Source organism: Macrobrachium rosenbergii, chromosome 14, assembly GCF_040412425.1.
Source record: "Macrobrachium rosenbergii isolate ZJJX-2024 chromosome 14, ASM4041242v1, whole genome shotgun sequence".
Lineage (NCBI taxonomy): Eukaryota > Metazoa > Arthropoda > Malacostraca > Decapoda > Palaemonidae > Macrobrachium > Macrobrachium rosenbergii.
Window position 1 is genome coordinate 27,899,853 of NC_089754.1, and position 21,840 is coordinate 27,921,692.

General features: G+C 34.8%; 1 protein-coding gene across 2 annotated transcripts in view; it reads left to right on the forward strand.

The window, feature by feature from the left end:
- The window catches only part of amon (amontillado), a 273,648-nt gene that overhangs the window by 231,891 nt on the left and 19,917 nt on the right, over positions 1–21,840 (forward strand). For both annotated transcript variants that reach the window (XM_067116245.1, XM_067116246.1), the window contains exons 3-5: positions 16,644–16,787; positions 19,125–19,233; positions 20,373–20,410. In XM_067116245.1, the coding sequence (XP_066972346.1) occupies positions 16,644–16,787; positions 19,125–19,233; positions 20,373–20,410 (291 nt within the window). The remainder of the gene's footprint in view (positions 1–16,643; positions 16,788–19,124; positions 19,234–20,372; positions 20,411–21,840) is intronic.

Here is a 21,840-nt window from a genome sequence, read left to right on the forward strand (position 1 = left end):
GATGATTGGTGGGTGGATGATCAACTTGCCAATTTGCAGCCCTCTAGCCTCAGTAGTTTTTAGGAGCTGAGGGCAGACGGACAGACAAAAAGCCATCTCAATAGTTTTCTTTGACAGAAAACTAAAAAGCGCTGTGAAATGTTCAAGCAAGCAGAAATGCTACAGTCAGAAGAATGATTGACAACGATTTATGGAATTTATTTTTTTTTAAGTTTGAAGAATTTTAAAAATCTTTCGACAGAAGTATCTGCAGAATGAAGTTAGATATCTTTAGATATATTGAAATTGGTTGGAATTTTAGAATTATAAGGTCGTTTGTTTTTAAATTAATGGACAGAGGAAAAAAGTAGTAGAGGGAAGTCCAAATAAGTTTGAGAGAGAGTGGAAACAAATGGATTCTTCCTCTAGTTTGCCTTTCTATTCTGTAAAGATAATGAAAAAGGCTAATTGAAGGTTGAAGACATCTGGTGCAGAGACAAAGCCTTTCAGATAATCAAATCATATTACTTGACAAGGAGCGGGAGCTACAAAAACTTTAAGAAAATCCAATTATACGACTTGAAAGTAAATATGGTACGAAAAAAGCCGTTTTTGTGATGCTAAACTCGTGAATCAGTAACATAGACAAGAATAGCAGAAGCAAAGATTGCTCTTCAGTTGAGAAAAGAAAGGGAACTTCGGCAACGAGTTTCAAACGAGTTTTGCCGAAGAGGAGGGTCAAAACACCCTGTACTCAAAGTTTGGGAACAATGGCATGACTGAATGAAAGACCACAGGAACAGGGTTGTAGGCAAGTCTAGATGAAGCGAAAAGAACAGGCCGCCTTCTTGGTGACACTGAACTTGAAAGGATGGCGGAAAATAATGTTCTTGGATAACATGCTGTAAAATATAAAAATTCAACAATCTGATATATATCATAACAGTGGGATTGAAAAAAGTAACTAAATTAGAAGGACAAGGATGATTGCGTGATTTAAGGACGGATCGTCTTTAAAAATGAGCAAAGGCTCCAAATAAGAGGACAGAGAAGAAGAGAACGACTCTGACCCTTCATGAAGGTAATCTATTTAATATAAGCAGGATGGTTATATACACTCATTATATGTGTATATATATTTATATATATATATATATATATATATATATATATATATATATATATATATATATATATATATATATATATATATAAACAGATATATATATATATATATATATATATATATATATATATATATATATACACATATATATCTACACATATATATGTAACCGACACACAGACGAGAGAGCTAATGATTACCCTGTCCTAGTTCTGTGTCTTGAAGACTTGAAAGACTTAAGGACAGCTAATCTCGTGCGCATATTGTCTTCATTAGCGCGAGCAAAATAGAAAGAAAGAGAAAAAAGAACCTAATTGGATATTCCTTTGTGGTAACAAAAGCTGAGAACCGCAAATTCTTTGAAGCTCTGCAGAGGGTTAAGGGAGGAAACAGGGGAAAGAGGGAGCCGGGCGAATAGATGTAGGTGGAGAGGAAAGGAGTCTTTGAAGAGCAAAACGTCTAGCTAATAAGGTTAAGGGAAGCTGCAAAGACTATTTCTTCAATTTTATATCCTTAGGAGCTTACCAGTGGGTTCAGCTTCAACATGATGAATTCAAACATTTAAAAGGTTTCCAGTAGAGGTGCGATAGATTATGAACTGTTTCGCGAACGATGTTCTGTTTGAATCTTCCGTTTTAAATTTAGATGCAAAGTGTAATATTCACTTAGAAACAGGTAATGAAGATTATTTCTTATTTCTCAATACTCTATCCCGAAACTCCTGATCTACGATAATATAAATGCTGTCGTTTTATTATCCATGAATTAAACGTGGAAGGAAATTACTATGCAAATTGATATTGGTTCGTTCGATGTTACTTTGGGCAGAGCGATTATTATTATTTATTATTATTATTATTATTATTATTATTATTATTATTATTATTTTAGAGTAATTAAACGTGACTGCCGAGTAACAAAAGAAGGCATTTATAGGACTCTCTTAAACTGAACATAAAGCAACACAGCCAGGGTCGAAGGTACGTTGCAGAGACTTTAGTACCGTCAATACTGCGACTTGCGAGTTATACTGTAAAATGAAATTGCTCTTTGACGACTACGCTACAAGCACCTTTTACTGGAAAAATGGTAAACGCGAAATTGTAAATAAAATGTCTGGAAACTATTACTTTCTTAAGTAGCAATACACTTGGCTTGTAAACCGGGGATAGGCGGCGAAAATAGCACCATTATGGAATTGGATAAGTCCTAATATTTCGATTCCCATGAATATTGGGTCTTGACTATGATTTCCTTTTAAAAAGATTAAAAATTACGAACCTAGAACACAGCTCAAGTGATGTGCCTATTAAACATGATACTAATATCTTGGCATTGTTTAAGATCAAATCAGTGTGGACTAGACCCAGACATTAACTGCTCTCATTCTTATCTGTTGATTACTGTAGACTGTCACAGTGTTGGTTATTGATTTTTACGTGGATTAAATCATTAACCCTTAATTTTAATTTAAAGCTATGGTCACATTCCACGTCAAGTTACAAAAAATAATATCAAGGTTCAAGTTTGGTCTGTAACAGCATGTGTGCAAATCAATAACGATATTTATCCTTACTATTTCAAAGTTTTGGATTGGAGGCGTTCTGATGACCTATCTGCATTCTTTCCAAAGGAATAAACGTTAATTATGGCCTGACAGCTAGCCAATCAATAGCATGACAGGTGCTTGACTGAATAATTCACCCACGGCATCGATGAAAACAATTCTATTGTGGAAGGTAGCGGAAGATGCGCGATAATTGCATACATAGCTGGTTATCGGATTTCTTTTGTATAAGTGAGACCTTTGGAGGTGTGGTCTCATACCAGGTCGTGGAAGTATTGGAAACAGGAGATCGAGTCAAGGAATTGTCAACACCGAGCCATATTTCTTCGTGACGGTTCACCGTTTGTAAAGCAACCACCATTGAGACTACACTGGGGAGGTATAGCATAGGTGGAAGGTTTCCCTCCGTCTTAGAATTAGAATAACATTCATTCTCAGCTACCACTCTGTTGGTCGCGAGTTCGAATCTCCGACCGGCCAGTGAAGAACAAGAGGAATTTGTTTCTGGTGATAGAAATTCATTTCTCGCTATAATGTGGTTCGGATTCCACAATAAGCTGTAGGTCCCGTTGCTAGGTAACCAATTGGTTCTTAGCCACGTAAAAATAAATCTAATCCTTCGGGCCAGCCCTAGGAGAGCTGTTAATCAGATCAGTGGTCTGGTTAAACTAAGATATATATTTATTATTAAGACATCCTTCGCTTTTATAAAACTCTAAATTCCAGAAGGAATGCATCTTCTGCCTTTGTACGTCCAGCAAAGACGACTGTTAGTAGATGGGTAGTGAAAAATCTACTTACAGAAACGCAATTTAGGAATTGGTAAAAGGAGGTTTAAGAACTAGCAGCTTGGGAAAGGGTTGCTGTTTGGGAACACTTGTGTGAATTTCCAAAAACAATGATAGATGGACAGATAGGTAGGTGCTATATATAGCTGACAAGGGGAGAATGTGAATAAAAGGTGACTGATAGCGATGATGTAAAAATAGGATAAAAATAGGACAGTGAATGGGTCATTTACCATCAGACGCAGGATATTTTCGTAACAAAGAGGGCAAATTGTTTCATAGCTCATTGGCGGTGAAGAAAAATGGTCACCCGCGGAGTTCCTTTTCTATGGCATCATTATGGCTGGAGACTGGCGTGGGACAACGAAACAGAGAGAAAGAATAGCATGTGGGCTGTATATGTGTGTTGTCCTTACATCCAAATTGATAGAGAATCAAAATATTTTATGGGAAGCGGTCGCTACAGCCACTCTCTTAATTAATTCCACATGGAAACAAGCAGGTTTTAAGATGTCTGTCATCCTTTATTATATATAAACCAGAAAAAGAACGAGGAGTTAATATTTTGAATAAAAGACAATTTAGAAAAACTGAATGAAAGAATAACCCCTGACCCACTGGAGCATAATTTATTCATAGAGACAAAGTTAATGAATTTCTGAGAAAACCTTTGAATGAGAATCATAAAAATAGGACGAATACGGACATTTTTTCGCTCCAGGTACTAATCCAGGCTTTATGTAGGAATTGCGCAAGACGCGTAAGCCTAATATCCTTTTGAGAATAGTACTTTCATGCTTCGATGATACTTATTGTTGCAAAACGGCAGTCTTTTTTTTATCCCCTTTATTGACTAATATGCAATAAATGAATATTCGTTTACGTGCTCTTTTGAATATTTAATTAGAATTGAGGAATATATATTTGGGTAGTGGATCATTCAAAGTCTAGACATTAACCTATTACTGGAACCATTCACTTATTAACTTCTACAGTATAATAGATGATATTCGCGAGAAGGATTTTAGAGCTCTTAGCAGAAATGATTTCAAGGGGTTTATTAATAATTAATGACATGTGATTTTCAACAGTTACTATCATATAGCAAAGAGATTAATTAACCATGCGGTCTCCTTTATCTGGGACGGTAACAAACATTTTTAATACAGAAAAGAGCGAATTGGCCATTTACACATCAATCAATTCTAAAACTATTTATTCATGTACATGATATTAATTTTTTTTATCGAACCCATGTTAAAGAAATCCAATATATACAGTACGCACACACACGTGTGTGTGTATGTGTATGTATATTAAATGCTGTTGAGAAATATCGTAATCCATAGAAAATTCAATAAAACTAGGACCATCGTTGTTAACTGATTTGAATTCGGAGGAGGCGCGAAAGCCTCTCGATACGAACTGCTTTGGGTACTGATAGCCGCCCGTGTGATAAAACATTACCGCCATTAGAGGATCTAAAGGATCTGGAACCAGCGTAGTTTGTGAATTTAAATTCTGAGGAGGCGTGAAGGCCTCTCGTTATGATCTGCACTAGGCAAAAAGTGGTAGTTGGCAAGAGGGACTCTCTCTAGCGGGAGGATTCATGGAGAAATATCCTGGCCTCTGAAATTCGTTACTTTCACAGTTTCTGAGCTGTGAAATTGAGACTTGTTTTTAATTAATATTTTTGGGCCGTAAGAGCCTTTTCCTTTGTAGGTCTCGTGTAGCCTAGAAGAAATCCGTGGGTTGATGGCAAAAACAGCTGTCGATTTAAAAATAACTAATGAAGCAATTAGCGGCAGTTTTTCTTTATTCTTTGATAGCTTCAGCTCTAAAGATAAGAAGTGTTGGAAATTGTAAAGATGTTGTCATAAAGCTGTGGGTGACGCATGTCGATTAGGAATTGAAAATAATAGAAAGACTACCAGATATATATACACACATATATATAATATATACAGTATATATATATATATATATATATATATATATATATATATATATATATATATATATATATATATATATATATATATATTACCGAATGGCTTCAGTGGTTCGAGCCCCGCCCCCTGGTGACGGATCGCTTATCACTTATAAATCCCCTTTTGGTGTTTATTCCGAGGTCGAGAGAAGTTGATATTAAAAGACCTTTGCAACTTAATGTTTGTGAATATAAAAAGTCACATTCGACAATAATTCATTATATTTACAATAATTATATTATATATATATATATATATATATATATATATATATATTTATCATATTATATATTAACTTTATCACATGCACAATTGTTCTGTGCATTAGTAGAATTACTAAAGGTCCTCATTCAAACTGGATGGTATCTATTCAGAAAAAGTTACAAGCTTTCTTGGACAAACAGCCCACATTATCCAAGAAACTTGTAACTTTTTTGAATAAATACTCCTTTAGATGCCATCCAGTTTGAATGAGGTCCTTTAGTAATATTTATATATATATATATATATATATATATATATATATATATATATATATATATATATATATATATATATATATATATATGTGTGTGTGTGTGTATGTATGTATGAATGTAATTGTAGTAGCAACAATGCCCTCTTAACTTCTTGAATTCTTCGCGCTTTTTGGATACGCTTGTCACTACAAAGCCCTTGGATCCAAGTACAAGAAGTATGAAGAAATTATGATGTCCGGTAACGGAAAACGAACCCGCATCACCATAATCACGACGAGGTCACGTTGTCGACCTGACCACGTGATCTTGTTGTGATTATGGTGACGCGGGTTCGTTTCCCGCTTCCGGACATATTTCTTGCACTTAGATCCAAAGGCTTTGTAGTGACAAGCGTATCCAAAAAGCGCGAAGAATTCGAGAAGTTAAGAGGGCATTGTGGAAATTACAATTACAATATACATATATATATATATATATATATATATATATATATATATATATATATATATATATATATATATATATATATATATATATATATATGACACATTCTGTATAGTATATAACTAGACACAATAAAAATGAAAGACCGTTGACACCTGCGAGGAGGTGGAACTGTTTTTGCTATCCATATATCTTGTTTTCTCCAAGCAACGAGTCTTTTGGACCTGACTTAACTACATTCCTAAATATCTGCATTTTTTTGCATATTTTTGTTTAAGTTATCGATCAAGGTTACACTGTATATTCCTCGCTTGATATTTATATTCTTGCTGAAGTTTCCTTTCAGAAAACTAGACTCGATTATACTTATTCTGAACGTGTTATTAGAGTGGGTAATTTTATAGTGCCTGTTCAATTAATATCATGATTTTTATCTCAGATATTATGAAAAACTGACCTGTTTTCTTGTACATACATATTTTTAGTAACATAGAAATGTGTAAGATACTCACAAGATATGGTATTTCGCATTTAAACCACGTGGTCGTGTAAGTTTTACGCACATGCGTATATGCGTGTATATATATACAGCATAAATATATATTAATATATATATATATACATATATACACGTGTATATATGTGTATACATGTCTATATATCTGTACACTGATATGTATGTATGTATGCATGTATATACAGAGCTAGGGTTAAAGATGCAGACGCCAAAGGAATATCAGAAGAAAGTGTGAAATTCTGGGATGGTCAATAGATATAGCAATGAGCGTGTGTGGTTTTAACAGGGTCGGAGGAGGGAACAAAAACAGTGCAGGGCGGGATGAGAAAACAAGAGGTTTTTGAGAGAAAAAGAGCCGCCATTTGAGGCGTAATTGCAAGACATAAGGTGAGATCGTGAACAGGGAGGTAGGAGGATGGTGAAGAAGTTCGAGAGAAAGGCGAGGGAAAAAAAAGGAAATTCGTTCTACAGGGAAGGTTAATGCGGAATGGATCTCAGATTTAAAGCTGCAGACGGAGAAATACTCAGCCCAGAGTGCACTCCGGGGTCAGCGGAGTGAATATTTTGCAGATTTGTTGAATGGGGAGAAGAGGGAGAGAGGCAGGACTGAGTGATCCTGAAGTGGAAGGGGTCACCTCGAAAGATTGCCTGACGTGATGTTCTGTCTAACTTTGGCAGTATTATTCATCATCAAATTTATGTTTATATATATATATATATATATATATATATATATATATATATATATATATATATATATATATTATTATAATATCTATATATATTATATATATATGAATATGATTATATATATATATATATATATATATATATATATATATATATATATATATATATATATAATATTATATATTATATATATTATATATATATTAATATGATTATATATATATATATATATATATATATATATATATATATATATAGTATATATATGCATACATATATACTGTATATATGTTTATATACTGTATATAATATATATGTGTACATATATATATATATATATATATATATGTATACGACATATGCATATACATATATAAATGAAATTTCCACGATGACCCATTAACTTCTGGACTGTCTCATACTTCTTGGACGCGCTTGTGACTACCACCCTCTCATTCCATCCCACACACGTGAGGTTCCGACTACGACTCTGTAATACATCATGCTACAAGACGGACTTAAATCTAGCTCAGCTCATGCATTCTCTTGATATTAGCTGGTTATGGTGTCATAATAGTATATTCTATTTTTTTTTATTTACTTGTCTTTATTCATATCGTGCAGTAATGTGTATTATCATAAACCTTGTAGTTTGCGTGTTATGCTAGTACAGTTCATGACTACATTAAAACGTTGGGTTATCATATTAACTTAATAGTTGCTTGGCCTTAAATGTGCAGTTTGAGTAAGCTAGGCTATTGCGACTAAGTTCTTCAGTCAGGCATTTTGTTTGCTTGTAAAAGGCAAGCGACGTTTTCATATTGAATGCATATTCATAAATTAGGAGAGGTTTTTATTGTCTTCTCTCAATGACAAAATGTATCTTGGTGAGTTTGACCAGTAGATACTTTATAAATATTAGCCTACAAAGCAAAATTAGCGTAACACCATGTTAATATGGTGAGAATAACTGGTGTAGCAAGTATATTTTCTTTTTGTAACAAACAAAATGCTACAGACGCTGTAACAGTTTATTTTTCGCTGTGTGGAAAACTACGTTTAATTGCACTTCAGAAAATCTTTTGTTTTCCTTCACTAAACCTTTCTCCTTCTCTTCGAACCATTTACTTTTTTTATATATTCCCTCCCCCTACCATACAATTACCTGTCGAATTCAGATACAGTTTACGGGAACTGGAATAGGTCCCTTCCGACCGTCCTGTCACAGTGTTTAAGTTATTACCACTTCAAGGCTTAAATATTAACTCTTCTAGTCACTTCTCAAAATATATAAGTCCAAGCTGCTTCCAGCCGAACAAAAACCAGTCGCTTTTTGGTCGTGCATAAGGATTGGGTGAATGATTTGATTTCAGTCTAGGTTAAAACATGTACTGTGGCTTGTTCACCTTCTAGTTGCAAGGCAGAAATACGTTTTCTGCAGTTTCAGAAAGTTGTTGTGATGTGCCCGGGAAACAGATGAATGTTAAATGATGTTTGTTTCTTAAACAGTCTTTATTCTCGTTGAAGGAAATGTTTTTTTTAAACCCCGCATTTTAACAGTTACAAAGTGTGGCGATAACTACTCTGGTGAATTGAAAACATTTTAGCAAAATACAAATATAACATAATAAACCCAGTTTTTAAAGAATGTATATGGAAGTTAACTTGCAGAGTTTTTCAATTTGCTCAGTTTCTTGTTTAGTACAACCTCGTCACATTGATAATGATTCCCATCCCTCTCTTCATACCTTGCACTTTACAGTAGTTGAGCACTTGTGTTTGGTTACTCTCTCTCTTTCCTCCCAAGTGCGATTCATGCGCTTTCTTGGTTCCCGTTTGAAAAACCGGATGAAGGGCAGAATCGAAAGGCATTAACGATCCATTTTTGTCACTGGCGGGATCCTCGACACTCGCTCCCCAACCCTTCTCTCTCTCTCTCTCTCTCTCTCTCTCTCTCTCTCTCTCTACTTTTCACCCACCGTTGGGGGAGATTTTCCTCTCAGATTAATGGCCGTTGGAAAGATCCTTTGGAGCATTTCACTTTTCTCAGCCCCTGAAAATTCTTTCCTTTTTTTCGCTTGTTTGCTCGAATGCTGCGAGGGAGCTTGGATAATAAAGTGAATAAAAAGGATTCTTACACAGCAGAAAACAAAACCAGCGTTTAAAAACATTCCTTTGAAAGGTCGTATAAGAAAGCGGACTGGGTTTTTTTTATTTATTCTTTTATTTTCTTGCCTCCAGTTCTTCTCTTGCAGGTAACAACAAAGCGACGTTCGTTTGTTTGCGTAAGGTTAGGTATTCACAGACAGACAAACAGAGACACCTGGTCGGAGAGGATTCGTGGAACTCTCGTTTGTTGCATTATACATGTCTTGATTTCATGGGATTAACCGTGAGAAATGCCCAGCCTGTGAGTTTCCACTGCAACCAGTTAATGATAAACCTTTCTATTCTTGGGAAGTTAATGAAAAAAGAAATTCGTTTCTATAAGTCACCCAGAGAGGAAATGAATAAAGAAATTCTTCCCAGGTGACCTCATTTTCTCAACCCAGTGTGGGTTTTAATCCCTCCTGGAAATGAGAGGTTCTCTGTTTATTTCCTTTTTCGGATTCAAGGCTTTCAGTGGAAAGCGTAGCCTAAAGTATTATGAAATCGAGCTATGAAGAAGCTAGTGTGATCTTTATGGTATACAGATCTGGTGACTGAGGCACATAGATCCTTTAGATCAATATGGTCTTTTAAAGGCTAACGCCCTTGGGGGGAAAATACTGTCTTTGCACCCTAGAGATCGTGCATTGTGGAAACGGTTAAATACTCACACTCGGGTATACAGTTGGGTGAGAAATTAAGCAACCAAAGATGGAAATTTTAGTTCTCTCTTTGAGATGCAGTAAGGTGCCAGTGGGATTGTTGTCTCAGTGAGAGCTAAGGTGAAAATTGATACAACAGTGAAATGTACGATTGTGTTAGGGTATGCAAAAAAGTCACAGTAATATCCATCAAGTTTCGGAGAGACGAAGACCACGTAGAGAACTTATTTTTCCGTGCGAATGTTTGTTTTGTTCAGAAAACTTAATAATTGTATTATATAAGTTAAGCAAACACAAACGATGATTCCAAGTATTCACAATGAAACTAAAGCTATAAAAAGCACTTGTTATGCACAGTAGTCATGTTCTTTTCATGTAGCTATCTGGGTATTTTGCAAAACATTTAGATATCGGGATTTTTCGAGTTTAGATTCAGTTACTTTATGAACACTCCTCAGACATCGATTGAGCCTAGTTTCAGTAGCTTTTAGCGTAATGGCAGTAGTAGCTAGTGTAATTGCACCGGTTGACATTACTTTGTCGTCTCATGCAATTACAATTGCACAGCAAAGAGTGCATATGCAGTTGCAAATAGTTCAGTCATACTAACTGCAATGTCTGTTCCCTTACCTACTCAGTTTTACTACTAATAGCTACTTTGGAATTCTGTCACTGCAAGGGGAACTCTGGATTTGTCGACAGTGCAGTTCCCTGCTGAAGTTGTTCATTCGTCGTCATCTACTGTAGAATTCCATTATTGTTTTCTCTTGCTAATTTACGCAATACATTCTTTCTGAATACAAAAATGTTTGATATTTAGTGATACTTGAAATAAACTGAATAAAGCAAGAGGTCCAGAAGATGTTTCCGCCGCGAAACAGAAAACTGCAAAATAGAAAGGGAAAACATGACTTGATATTTGTGTAAAAATATTTTAAAATTTTCCTGTTGCTTATGAAATTCGTCCCTTTCCGTGCTGTCTATTTTTCCGCGAGAGAAGACTATTACAGTTGTTTGCTTATGGCGTTAGTATTTACATGAAACGTAAAGAAACTTACAAGATCATCTTAAAACGTCTGTTTACGCGTGGGGAGAAATGGACGCGGTATAAAAGAACGTGACTAGAGGTAATAAAAACTAAGTTTTCGAAGTCGTATATTCCTCTGAAAAAAGGGACTTCGAATGCACGGGAAAAACAAAGGCCTGGTCGGCATCTTAAGTATTCCAAAGGGCACTGAGGGCCGCATAAAGGATCCAGAAGGGAAATGGACAGGAAGTTAGGATCCAGGCGAAACTCCTCTCTCTCTCTCTCTCTCTCTCTCCAGCGCTTAGACACGTGGCTCTTTATCATTACTTTAGGATAACATCCGTTCATCTTGCTTGTCATTTTGAACGATGGGATTGAGAAGGATGTTATTGTCCTGTAATGTACTAGCAGCCTGAATGTTTACTAAATGATGTGCATCTATGTTTTCACAAAAAAATACTTACAAGTACACACATAAATACAGTATATATATATATATATATATATATATATATATATATATATATATATATATATATTTAAAAGTCACAAAAATATGCGTGTGAAAAGCTTTTCCTTCGGCTTCGGCTGATGTACGTGTGTGTATATGTGTGCGTGTGTGCATGTGTGTGTGTGTGTGTGTAAGCAGAATGTTCATGCTGCCTGGCTGGATAGTACTTATAAATTCCGTGAATTGTTGAAGCAAAAGTCAAGTTCCTCTCTAACCTTTTACAACTTAAGTATGACTTTGACTTTAACCTTTATTCAGAGTCCAAAGTCCACATCGACGTCATTAGTGGATATGAGGTCTTTGGTAGGATGTAAAAGTTATGGTCAAAGTTAACTTCCCATTTAACATTTGACCTCTCAGTATGACCTTGAACTCATTCTACAAATCTTGTATGCTCAACAACTTTTTGCTAAAATCGAATTCAAATTTGACAATTTACCCATAGTATGACATTGACCTTGACCTCAGCCTCACTCAGCCCATCAGCTTCATTGGTGGATTATGTATGCCAAATATGAAGTTTTTTCTTATAAAATTCAAATGTTATGGCCAGTGTTAAATTTCTTGTTGATCTTTGACTTGTGAGTGTGACACTAGCCTTGACCTTGGCCTCACTCATTTGTGGATTATGCCTATCTTGGGCTTCAAAATGTGACCTAAAATTTAACCTTGTCCTACAGTCTTCATTAGTGTGACCTTGATCTTGACCTAGACTTTCATTTAACACAGGAGACACAAATCCTCGTAAAAAAAGTTTGCCCATATGCATTAATCTGCAACTATACACACACACACACACACACACACACACACACACACACACATATACATACATATATATATATATATATATATATATATATATATATATATATATATATATGTGTGTGTGTGTGTGTGTGTGTGTGTGTGTGTGTGTACAAGAATTCCATCACGAAGGCAATATAATATTACGACTAATCGGCCAGTTCATAATGAATTGGTAAATTATATCCACTGGCAAATCAATTTCACTCCCATGAAACCGACTAGCTTTGTTCTTTTAACTTTTCTTCTTTTAGGCTAATCCGAAACGTCTTTTCCATCGTTCCTTGTAAATTGCAGAGGAATAAATTAGGAATCTGCGCTCAGATAGGATACTTTTTCGGCTGGGGGCGGGGGTGATGGGACGAGCAATTAGATTTCCTTGTCAAACCGCAGTTCGAAAAGAAAAAGAGTAATGAGGGGGAATGTAAAGCCTCAGGGAAGCCTGGGGAGGAGAAGTTAGGAAATGAAGGAAACAAATGCATACATAGAATTCAGTGTTGTTGTAAAATTAAAACTTAATTATAATGAGATCTATTTATAATCATGGTCAGTCTTTTTGAAGATTTTAATAAGGAGAACAAGTGCATAAATAGAATTCGGTGCTACTGTAAAAATTTGATTCTTAAAAACAGTGATATTTTATTTTATAATCATGATTAGTGTTTTGAAGATTTTAACATCTTGTTTAAGGCCAATTTACGTTTCTTACCCTCACTGCTACTTTATCTATTTTATCTTCTCGTATCTTTCGGTTTTATGGCAAATACCAGTGAAATCTCCCTTACTTTAATTTAAGTTTATTCTGTAATTATCTCAGATTGCCTTCAGCTGAAAGTATTGCCGAATCAAGTATTTTTTTTTTTAGGATTCTCTTGATAATGAAACTTGGGAATGTTTCTTTGGACTTTAATTGAAAAAAGTTTTTTGATCAAAGCCAAAAAACAATTTTGTAGACAGGAGTGAGGAGTCCCGAAAAAAAAGTCGACTATGAAGAAAATTCAAAAGCAAGTTTGGAAGGATGAAGACGGAACGCTAGTAATAGAGCCAATTGAAACTAAAAGACATGAAAATATGAATACCCGGAAATGGGGCTTACTTATTGTATTTGAAAGTGGTTCGCCTCGCAATGCGCAGCACTCTTTGCAACATGCAATATACGTAGGCCAAAATATCTTCCGTAAAATTTCACTTATCAGCTGAAGATAGGAATGTTGTTCTTTATGCGCGGATGTAAATATGATGAAATATATGAGGGGAAAAGAATAAATAAAAGCATATGAGATAAAAGGAAAATATAAAGAGAAAAGTAATTGAAAAATTTAATGAGAAACAAGTTGAAACGTTTCTCTTTTTTTCGGTATGTCACCATGAATGTTTTTACGTATACCCTGTATCTTATCTGTATCTAATAGGGAAGCTTTTTACTCATGAACATTAATCAAGTGGTAGAGATCTCGCTAAGCTGGTTAGATCAGCATCGGGAAAAGGTGAGACCTAAATTAAAGGCCACTCATATCAATCGATTAGATGGCAGCCACGTGTATGGAATTTTCAGGGCTGGTTACGTTTCAGTTATGTGATCTTTAAGATAAATGGAAACTGTATGTAATTATATATATATATATATATATATATATATATATATATATATATATATATATATATATATATAAATGTGTGTTTTGCATACCTGTGATTAGTTTAGTTGGAGGGGATAATTGGAAAGGTGGCCACGAATATGCGTAAGGCGATCGAGTTTGACAAGAAAATCTGTGACTATCATATGGTGTGTCGTATTGATTACCAACCGAGGAACCAGACCACGTCCTAAAATTCTGAACCAGTTCCGGACGTAAGGGACTTGGCTGCATCAGTCTAGAATATTCCCCCTTCAGGGTAGATACACTTTGTCCCACTTGAGTGATATTTCATGAATACTGTAGACTCAGCGAAACGAAATTAATTGTTAGCCAACACCCTGCGAGCTACCCATACCTGCTAACAGACATATGCAAGGTCAAATATAAGCATATAAAAAAATGATAAGCATTTTTAAGATTACTATTTCAGGAACTTTGCAGAGTTTCATCAGCTACGATTACCTAAAGACGTGTCTTTTATATGTTGATTTTTCTTAAATTTTTAGAATCCTTGAAAACACGTCTACCTACTGATATGCCGGCAGAATTTCCTGAAAGGTTTCTCTTGTTCATTTCAAGAGGAATGAGACTGGATGAGTATCTAGACAAACTCGCCCACTTTCAAATAAATAATATAGTAGCAATTAAGACTTCCTCTCCTTTAGAACTGAAATACTAAGAAAGTAACGGGAAGAAAGCATAAGGTTTCACGTCATAGAGGTAAATAGGACAAAACATTACTTAAAATGAATCTGGAGCAACTCGGAGTCCCGCTCCTGTTAATTGTGCACGGGAAAAAAAAAGATGAGAAGAAAATGACAGTTCATAAATTCTGCGTACTTTTCATAATGAGACAAAGAACACCAAAACTTTGGGGGGGGGGATCTTCCTGCACCGTCCTTTTTAGTCGTTAGTGCAGCAAAGTAATGTTCCCAGCAATTTGTCTAAATTTATATAGTAAATTAGTAGGTAATGCTGACTGACATCATTATAGCATCGCAAGTATTTTTTTACTTTTTTACTTCTTTTTTTGGCGGGTTTTAGTGTAAATCTGTATTAGAATACCGAGTTAGAGAAAAGCAGTCTCAATATAGCGAGGTAGAATATTATCTTAATAAAGCGAAAGAGAAACGTGTAAATATATCCGGGTAGAAAAAAGCAATGAGAAAAATACAGAACTAGTCCTAGAGTTTTTGCTTTTCATTTTTAGTTCATCTTCTGAATAGATTATGAGAAATTTCCGTATAGAAGTAATTGTAGGAGACAACGATATCCATATCTTAGATGACAACAGACTGAGGGTTTGGCCGTAGTTGCTGTGAAAGTCGTTGTATAAACAAGAAAATGACTGCAAATTAACAGGCATTTTATTACGATCATTTTGCGTGAATTCTGACCCCATTCAAGACGGTCAGTTGCTGTCCGTCTTTGTAAAGCATATCACGTGTCTGTTGAGATTCACAGTGGTTACATTGGTGTGTGAATAACTAATTGTAGATGGAAGACAATAACTAAACAAGTAAAAAATGCGCCGAAGTTTCTTCGGTGTAATCGAGTTCTCTGTACAACCGCTACAGCGTATAATCAAGGCCTCCGAAAACAGATCTATCTTTCGGTGGTCTCGGTATAATACTGTACTGTATGAGACGCGGCCCATGAAACTTTAATCACAGCCCGGTGGTGGCCTATCCTATATCGTTGCCAGAAGCCCGATTATGGCTAACTTTAACCTTAAATAAAATAAAAACTTCTGAGGCAAGAGGGCTGCAATTTGATATGTTTGATGATTGGAGGGTGGATGATCAACATACCAATTTGCAGCTCTCTAGCCTCAATAGTTTTTAAGATCTGAGGGCTGACAGACTAAAGTGCGGACGGACAGACAAAGCCGGCACAATAGTTTTCTTTTACAGAAAACTAAAAGCTAAGACTGCGATTAAGTAATTGTCTTTGTTAACGTTACTTTTTACTGTCCTTAAGTGTCCTACTATTAACGAGTTATGGTATCTACGGTAGGCTTATTATATAGTTGAAGAAAAACCACAACAGTTATTTCTCTGTTTTGTAACGAAAGTACAAAATCAAATAAATATATACCTTTAAAATTGCATGACTTCAGATTACACCCATCGAACAAGGAGAAAAAGAAACGCCTAAAAATGATAACAGCAGAAGACTTCCACCTTGAGATGTAGAGGCGCAACGGAAACAAACCAATTCTTAACTACTCCTCTCTGTTTAACGAGTCTGTATTTTTCTGTTCACAGATCCATTCTGCATACCAGCAAGTCGGCTTCAAACGGGTGAAGAGAGGCTTCAAGCTTCTCAAAGTCGAAAATCTTGTACCACTTCAGACCATTCAAAGCCACCAAGATCCAACGGATCCTTTCTTTCCTTACCAATGGTACCTGGTAAGTATACGAAGGTTACAGTGTTCGTTTATTCACTTCGCATTATACCATTTGCCCTTAAATCCTATGTATGCATATATATATATATATATATATATATTTGTGTGTGTGTGGTCTGTATATATATATATATATATATATATATATATATATATATATATATATATATATATATATATATATCTTCTTCGTTTTAACGTGCTTTTTGTGTATATATACGTATAAATATATTATATATAATATATATATTTATATATATATATATAAATATATATATTATATATTATATATTATATATTTATACGTATATATACATACATATATATATGAGCGTGTGGGGTGGGGCACGTTTGAAAAATAAATGAATCAGTGAACGAGACATTTTTTTAAATTTCTACCAAAAAATTATTTTGTCTTCTCCAGAGATGAATTAAATATGCCTGTTTAAAATCTAATTCTGTTAAGTGGATTTAAATGAGTCACCCTGGCTGACGTTACGAATAGCGTATTCAGTGTATCCTGAATTTTGTAACCCAGTAAAAATGACTGAAAAATGTTGTTGCTTGCTTTGAGGGTCAGTGTATCTTTATAGTAAGTAACTGAAAACGGCGAGAAACGTTGTCAAATGAGAGCGGAAAAAGACGTCAGGGCTGCAATATAGCCCCGAACCTATTTCGGTCTTATATTGAACACTATGTGTGCGCACGTGCTCTATTGTCTGGTGAACAAACAAACGGCTTCATACTGTATTAAAGTAATTTTATGTTTAATTGTTTAACACGTCATCATTCTCCTCACAAATGTACACTAATTGTTTACGTATTCGCGTTTCATTTCATCTCACATATTTGGGAATTTGAGCATACTGTAAAGTTTATTCATACATACATATATAGATAAAACAGTCCTCTTACAATTATACGGTCCTGTATAATAACAGACTAAGGTTGAGGTGGATGGGCTCTGATTTTTGCACATTGTTTGCTAACCACCCTGTGATTTCAAACGTTAACGATGAAGCTCACACAACAGAAATATAATGTCTCGTTTAAAACTGTTTTTCCCTGAAATTCAGAAGCAATTTAATGACACATTTATCTGAATACTGAGCTTGGCTTGCCTTGGACTGTGACTACGAATAAAATTATCTCAGAGACGTTCATTACAGCGTTATTGAGCTCTATATCTCGACACAACCATTGTCGACTTGAATATTTGTGATTTTATACAGAATTTGGAACCCAAGTCAAAATATGGATTGTAAGAGTTTAATTAAGGGTAAATATTCACAAGTGACAGTTGCCATCAGCCATATTAAAACAGCCAAATCTAACGTGAATTTAGAGTAAAGATTGCTTTGTGTTCGAATTAAATCCAATTCTTAGAGAGAGGATTCCTTCGACGTCAGTTTGCTCTCTTATTCAGCTCTCGTTTCATTGTATGCATTAACCTTTACAAAGCAGGTATGAACAAGCTTGGGAAATGTATGCTTCATAAACGGCGAAGAAGGATTTTCCATTCAACTTTTAAACCTAGTAAATGAAAAGCTGACAGTCTTTTGTTAATACCTTACAGATTTGCTCTCATTTCATGAAAAGATGAATATATATATATATATATATATATATATATATATATATATATATATATATATATATATATATATATATATATATATATATATATATATATATATATATATATATATATATATATATATATGTGTGTGTGTGTGTGTGTGTGTGTGTGTGTGTGTGTATATATATATACATATATATATATATATACACACATATACATATATATATATATATATATATATATATATATATATATATATATATATATATATATATATATATATATATATATATATGAATATAAGAAGGCCCATAAAACACTAGTTGAACGTTTGCAACCATATATTTTAGCACTTCCTTCTGTGCCCCTGTTCACTGGTAAAATATTTTACCAGTGAACAGGGGCACAGAAGGAAGCGCTGAAATATATGGTTGCAACATTCAAATAGTGTTTTATGGACCTTCTTATATTCATATTACACTGTGGTATTACAGTAAAAGACATTCATATATATATATATATATATATATATATATATATATATATATATATATATATATATATATATATATATATATATATATATATATATATATATATATATATATATATATATATATATATATATATATATATATATATATGTGTGTGTGTGTGTGTGTGTGTTTATTTATATTTATGTACTGTATACGCATATATATATTTTTTTTTCTTGCATGATTTTGCCTATTAGCTACCGATTCCTCCCCTTTGCAGAAAAACACAGGCCAGAATGGTGGGAAGCCGAAATTAGATCTGAACGTGGAAGCCGCTTGGGCTCAAGGATTTACCGGTCGCAATGTTACCACTGCAATCATGGACGACGGTAAGTTCTTTAAGTCTTTCCGAACTTTAGTTCGATTTTTTATCACTCCGGTACGGTTTGCTATATTGCATAAATGATCTAGTCCCTGGGCGACAGCGCCTTCGACGCAAGGAAGGGTTAGCGTGCACATAAGAGTTTACGACATATTTAGGTATAAACTTATGAATAACGATAAATTATGGTTTTATATCTTAGTGTATTGAACGGTCGACTAGCGGGGTTTCTGAGGGGTAACCTTTTCTTCGCCAGCAAGCCATTTCTCTTAACGTGGGTTGATTCCAAACGAAAACAAGGCAACAAATGTTGCTATTTTCATCGCTTAATTGGACGTATCTTGTGCAAAGAAAACCACAGAAATATCACCCGGTTCATGGTCTTACAAAAAAGGCTTATCAGAGCCGTGATAAGTTTTGGAAACACATATGAGGCAATTTTTGAAATAACTGGCTCATTATCTGTGCACGTGTGTTACGGTCTCACTGGGACTTATCTCCGTTCACATCAGAATTTTACGGTCTGTTGCAAGTATTAGTAGCTTTTATTATTGTTATTATTTGCAAGATAGATACGTTCACCTTACGCTCAACACTTCCCATTTATCCGTTCTTAAGGGCGGTGTGAGAATGTGTATATGTGTCAACTGGAAAATATTAGACGCTGAAAGCCCTGTGTTATGCCAAAGAAACAAATTCCGCATCCTTTTCCAATGAGAGTGGGCTGGGTTTATCCACACGCCCAAAACAGAATTACGAGATTGCTACTGCAAAACCAGGTTACGATCCAATTTCGAGACATAACCTGATATTCTACCTGTGTGCTGTTTCTCGTCCCACAACGTAAATATACGCGCCAGGGGTGGCAGTCAAAAAATGTACGAAACTTTGACATTATTCGTAACATCCGAGAAATACAGTGTTCTTTTAATCCTCTAAGTGCGTTCTGAGGAAAATATTCCTTTGTTCGTTGCTTTTGCCTAAGTGCATTCAGATGTTTATTTTCCCCTCTCAGATTTGTTCACTAAGGAATTTCCTTTTTTTCTAAACTTGATTAGAAAACACTCATACAAATATCAGGAAAAATTTCTAGGCTAGTCAGTGTAATCTGGAAATCATAAAGAATAGCTTTCTCTTATTTTTCAGGCATCGACTATATGCACCCTGATCTTCGTAACAACTACGTAAGTATTTTAAGAAGCTTATCTCTTCAATTTCTTCTCGCCTTATGAAAGAATCTCATTACATCCTATATAATCTCCCTCTGCCGTTAGTAACTGATATTATTTGCATCCTTAAAACTTGATTTGCGGTTTTATGAAGACAGATTCGTACAATTAATAATTAAAGAAGTATAAAACGTGATTCAGGATTTTTATATTTACCAGTCAAATTGTTATTTAGCAAATATGATAGTTTGCACATTGGTACTCAGTGCGAATACCAGTGCTCTTATCCTATGCATTGTATTACTTTGGTTAAGAAATCAGTACGTTTCCACAATTTCTGTGTTTTTTATAGGCAGAAATATCCAGGTGCCATCTCATATGGATGAAATTCTTCGAAATGCGATGTTCGGGCTTTTCAGAGATTTGTCTGTTCTAAGGAAATGTTTTGTGTTTTGTTTTGCCAAGGTGTGAATAGTGTGAATATTGTCCCTTATTTTTATCCTCAGTAGCTCAATCGTGGGACAAAACCTTGAATTCCATAAAATGTCTAATACACCAGCTGATAGTATTCATATCTGGAATAAAACTGATCACCCTTTGCATTCAGGGCTTCCGAGACTAAATGATGTACCGCGTAGCTCCAAATATGCAGTTAATTTTGTCTGTATGACTTTTTATTCTGCCAGGTTCAATTCCACACAGTTTTACAATTTTATTCTTGCTGTAACATAATGGTGCAATGATCGTCCTAAAGATGTAGCTGAATCGTTGGAACTTAAGACTTTCAAATTGTGTTAATGCCTTTTTTGTTGAGCCGACAGACATGAGTCTCATTTAATAGCTTTTTCTTGATCTTCTTTACTTTTTTGAGTTATTTACTGTTTTTGTTATTTCCCTTTCATCGTTTATTCTTTCCATTCTCAGTTCCTTTTTCCCGTTATACTATTTTGTAATTTCACAATATTTATTTATTTATTTATGTGTGTGTGTGTATGCGTCCGAGCGCGTGTTTATATGCCCCTAAATGTCACAAGAGCCTTTGTCTGTGAAGACCAGCAGTAACAATTTATGTCAGGCCAGTCCATTTAGCAAGGACTGCTACCTTGGTAGTGATGAGAGTACAATTTGAACATTGTTTCCCAAGGAAGTGCCAATAGGGGTGACGCTCGTGCCACTCAGGAAACTGGGCGATGTTTTTTTTTTTTTTTGGGAATTATAAATTCATTTGCTCAGGGATGGTATTGACAGCATTGTGTGGGGCAGGAAAATTTTTTGATAACGAGTATTTACCATCCAGAGAATGAAAAGAACTAGAATAAAAGCGAGAATTTTGGGAAGTGTCTGAAATATGTACCTAGCTGTGTTCGAATAGTATGAAAAAATTAGGTGATCAAAATGCAAAAGCAGGTAAGAAGCAAGACTGCGTAGTTGGTAGGTATGGAGTT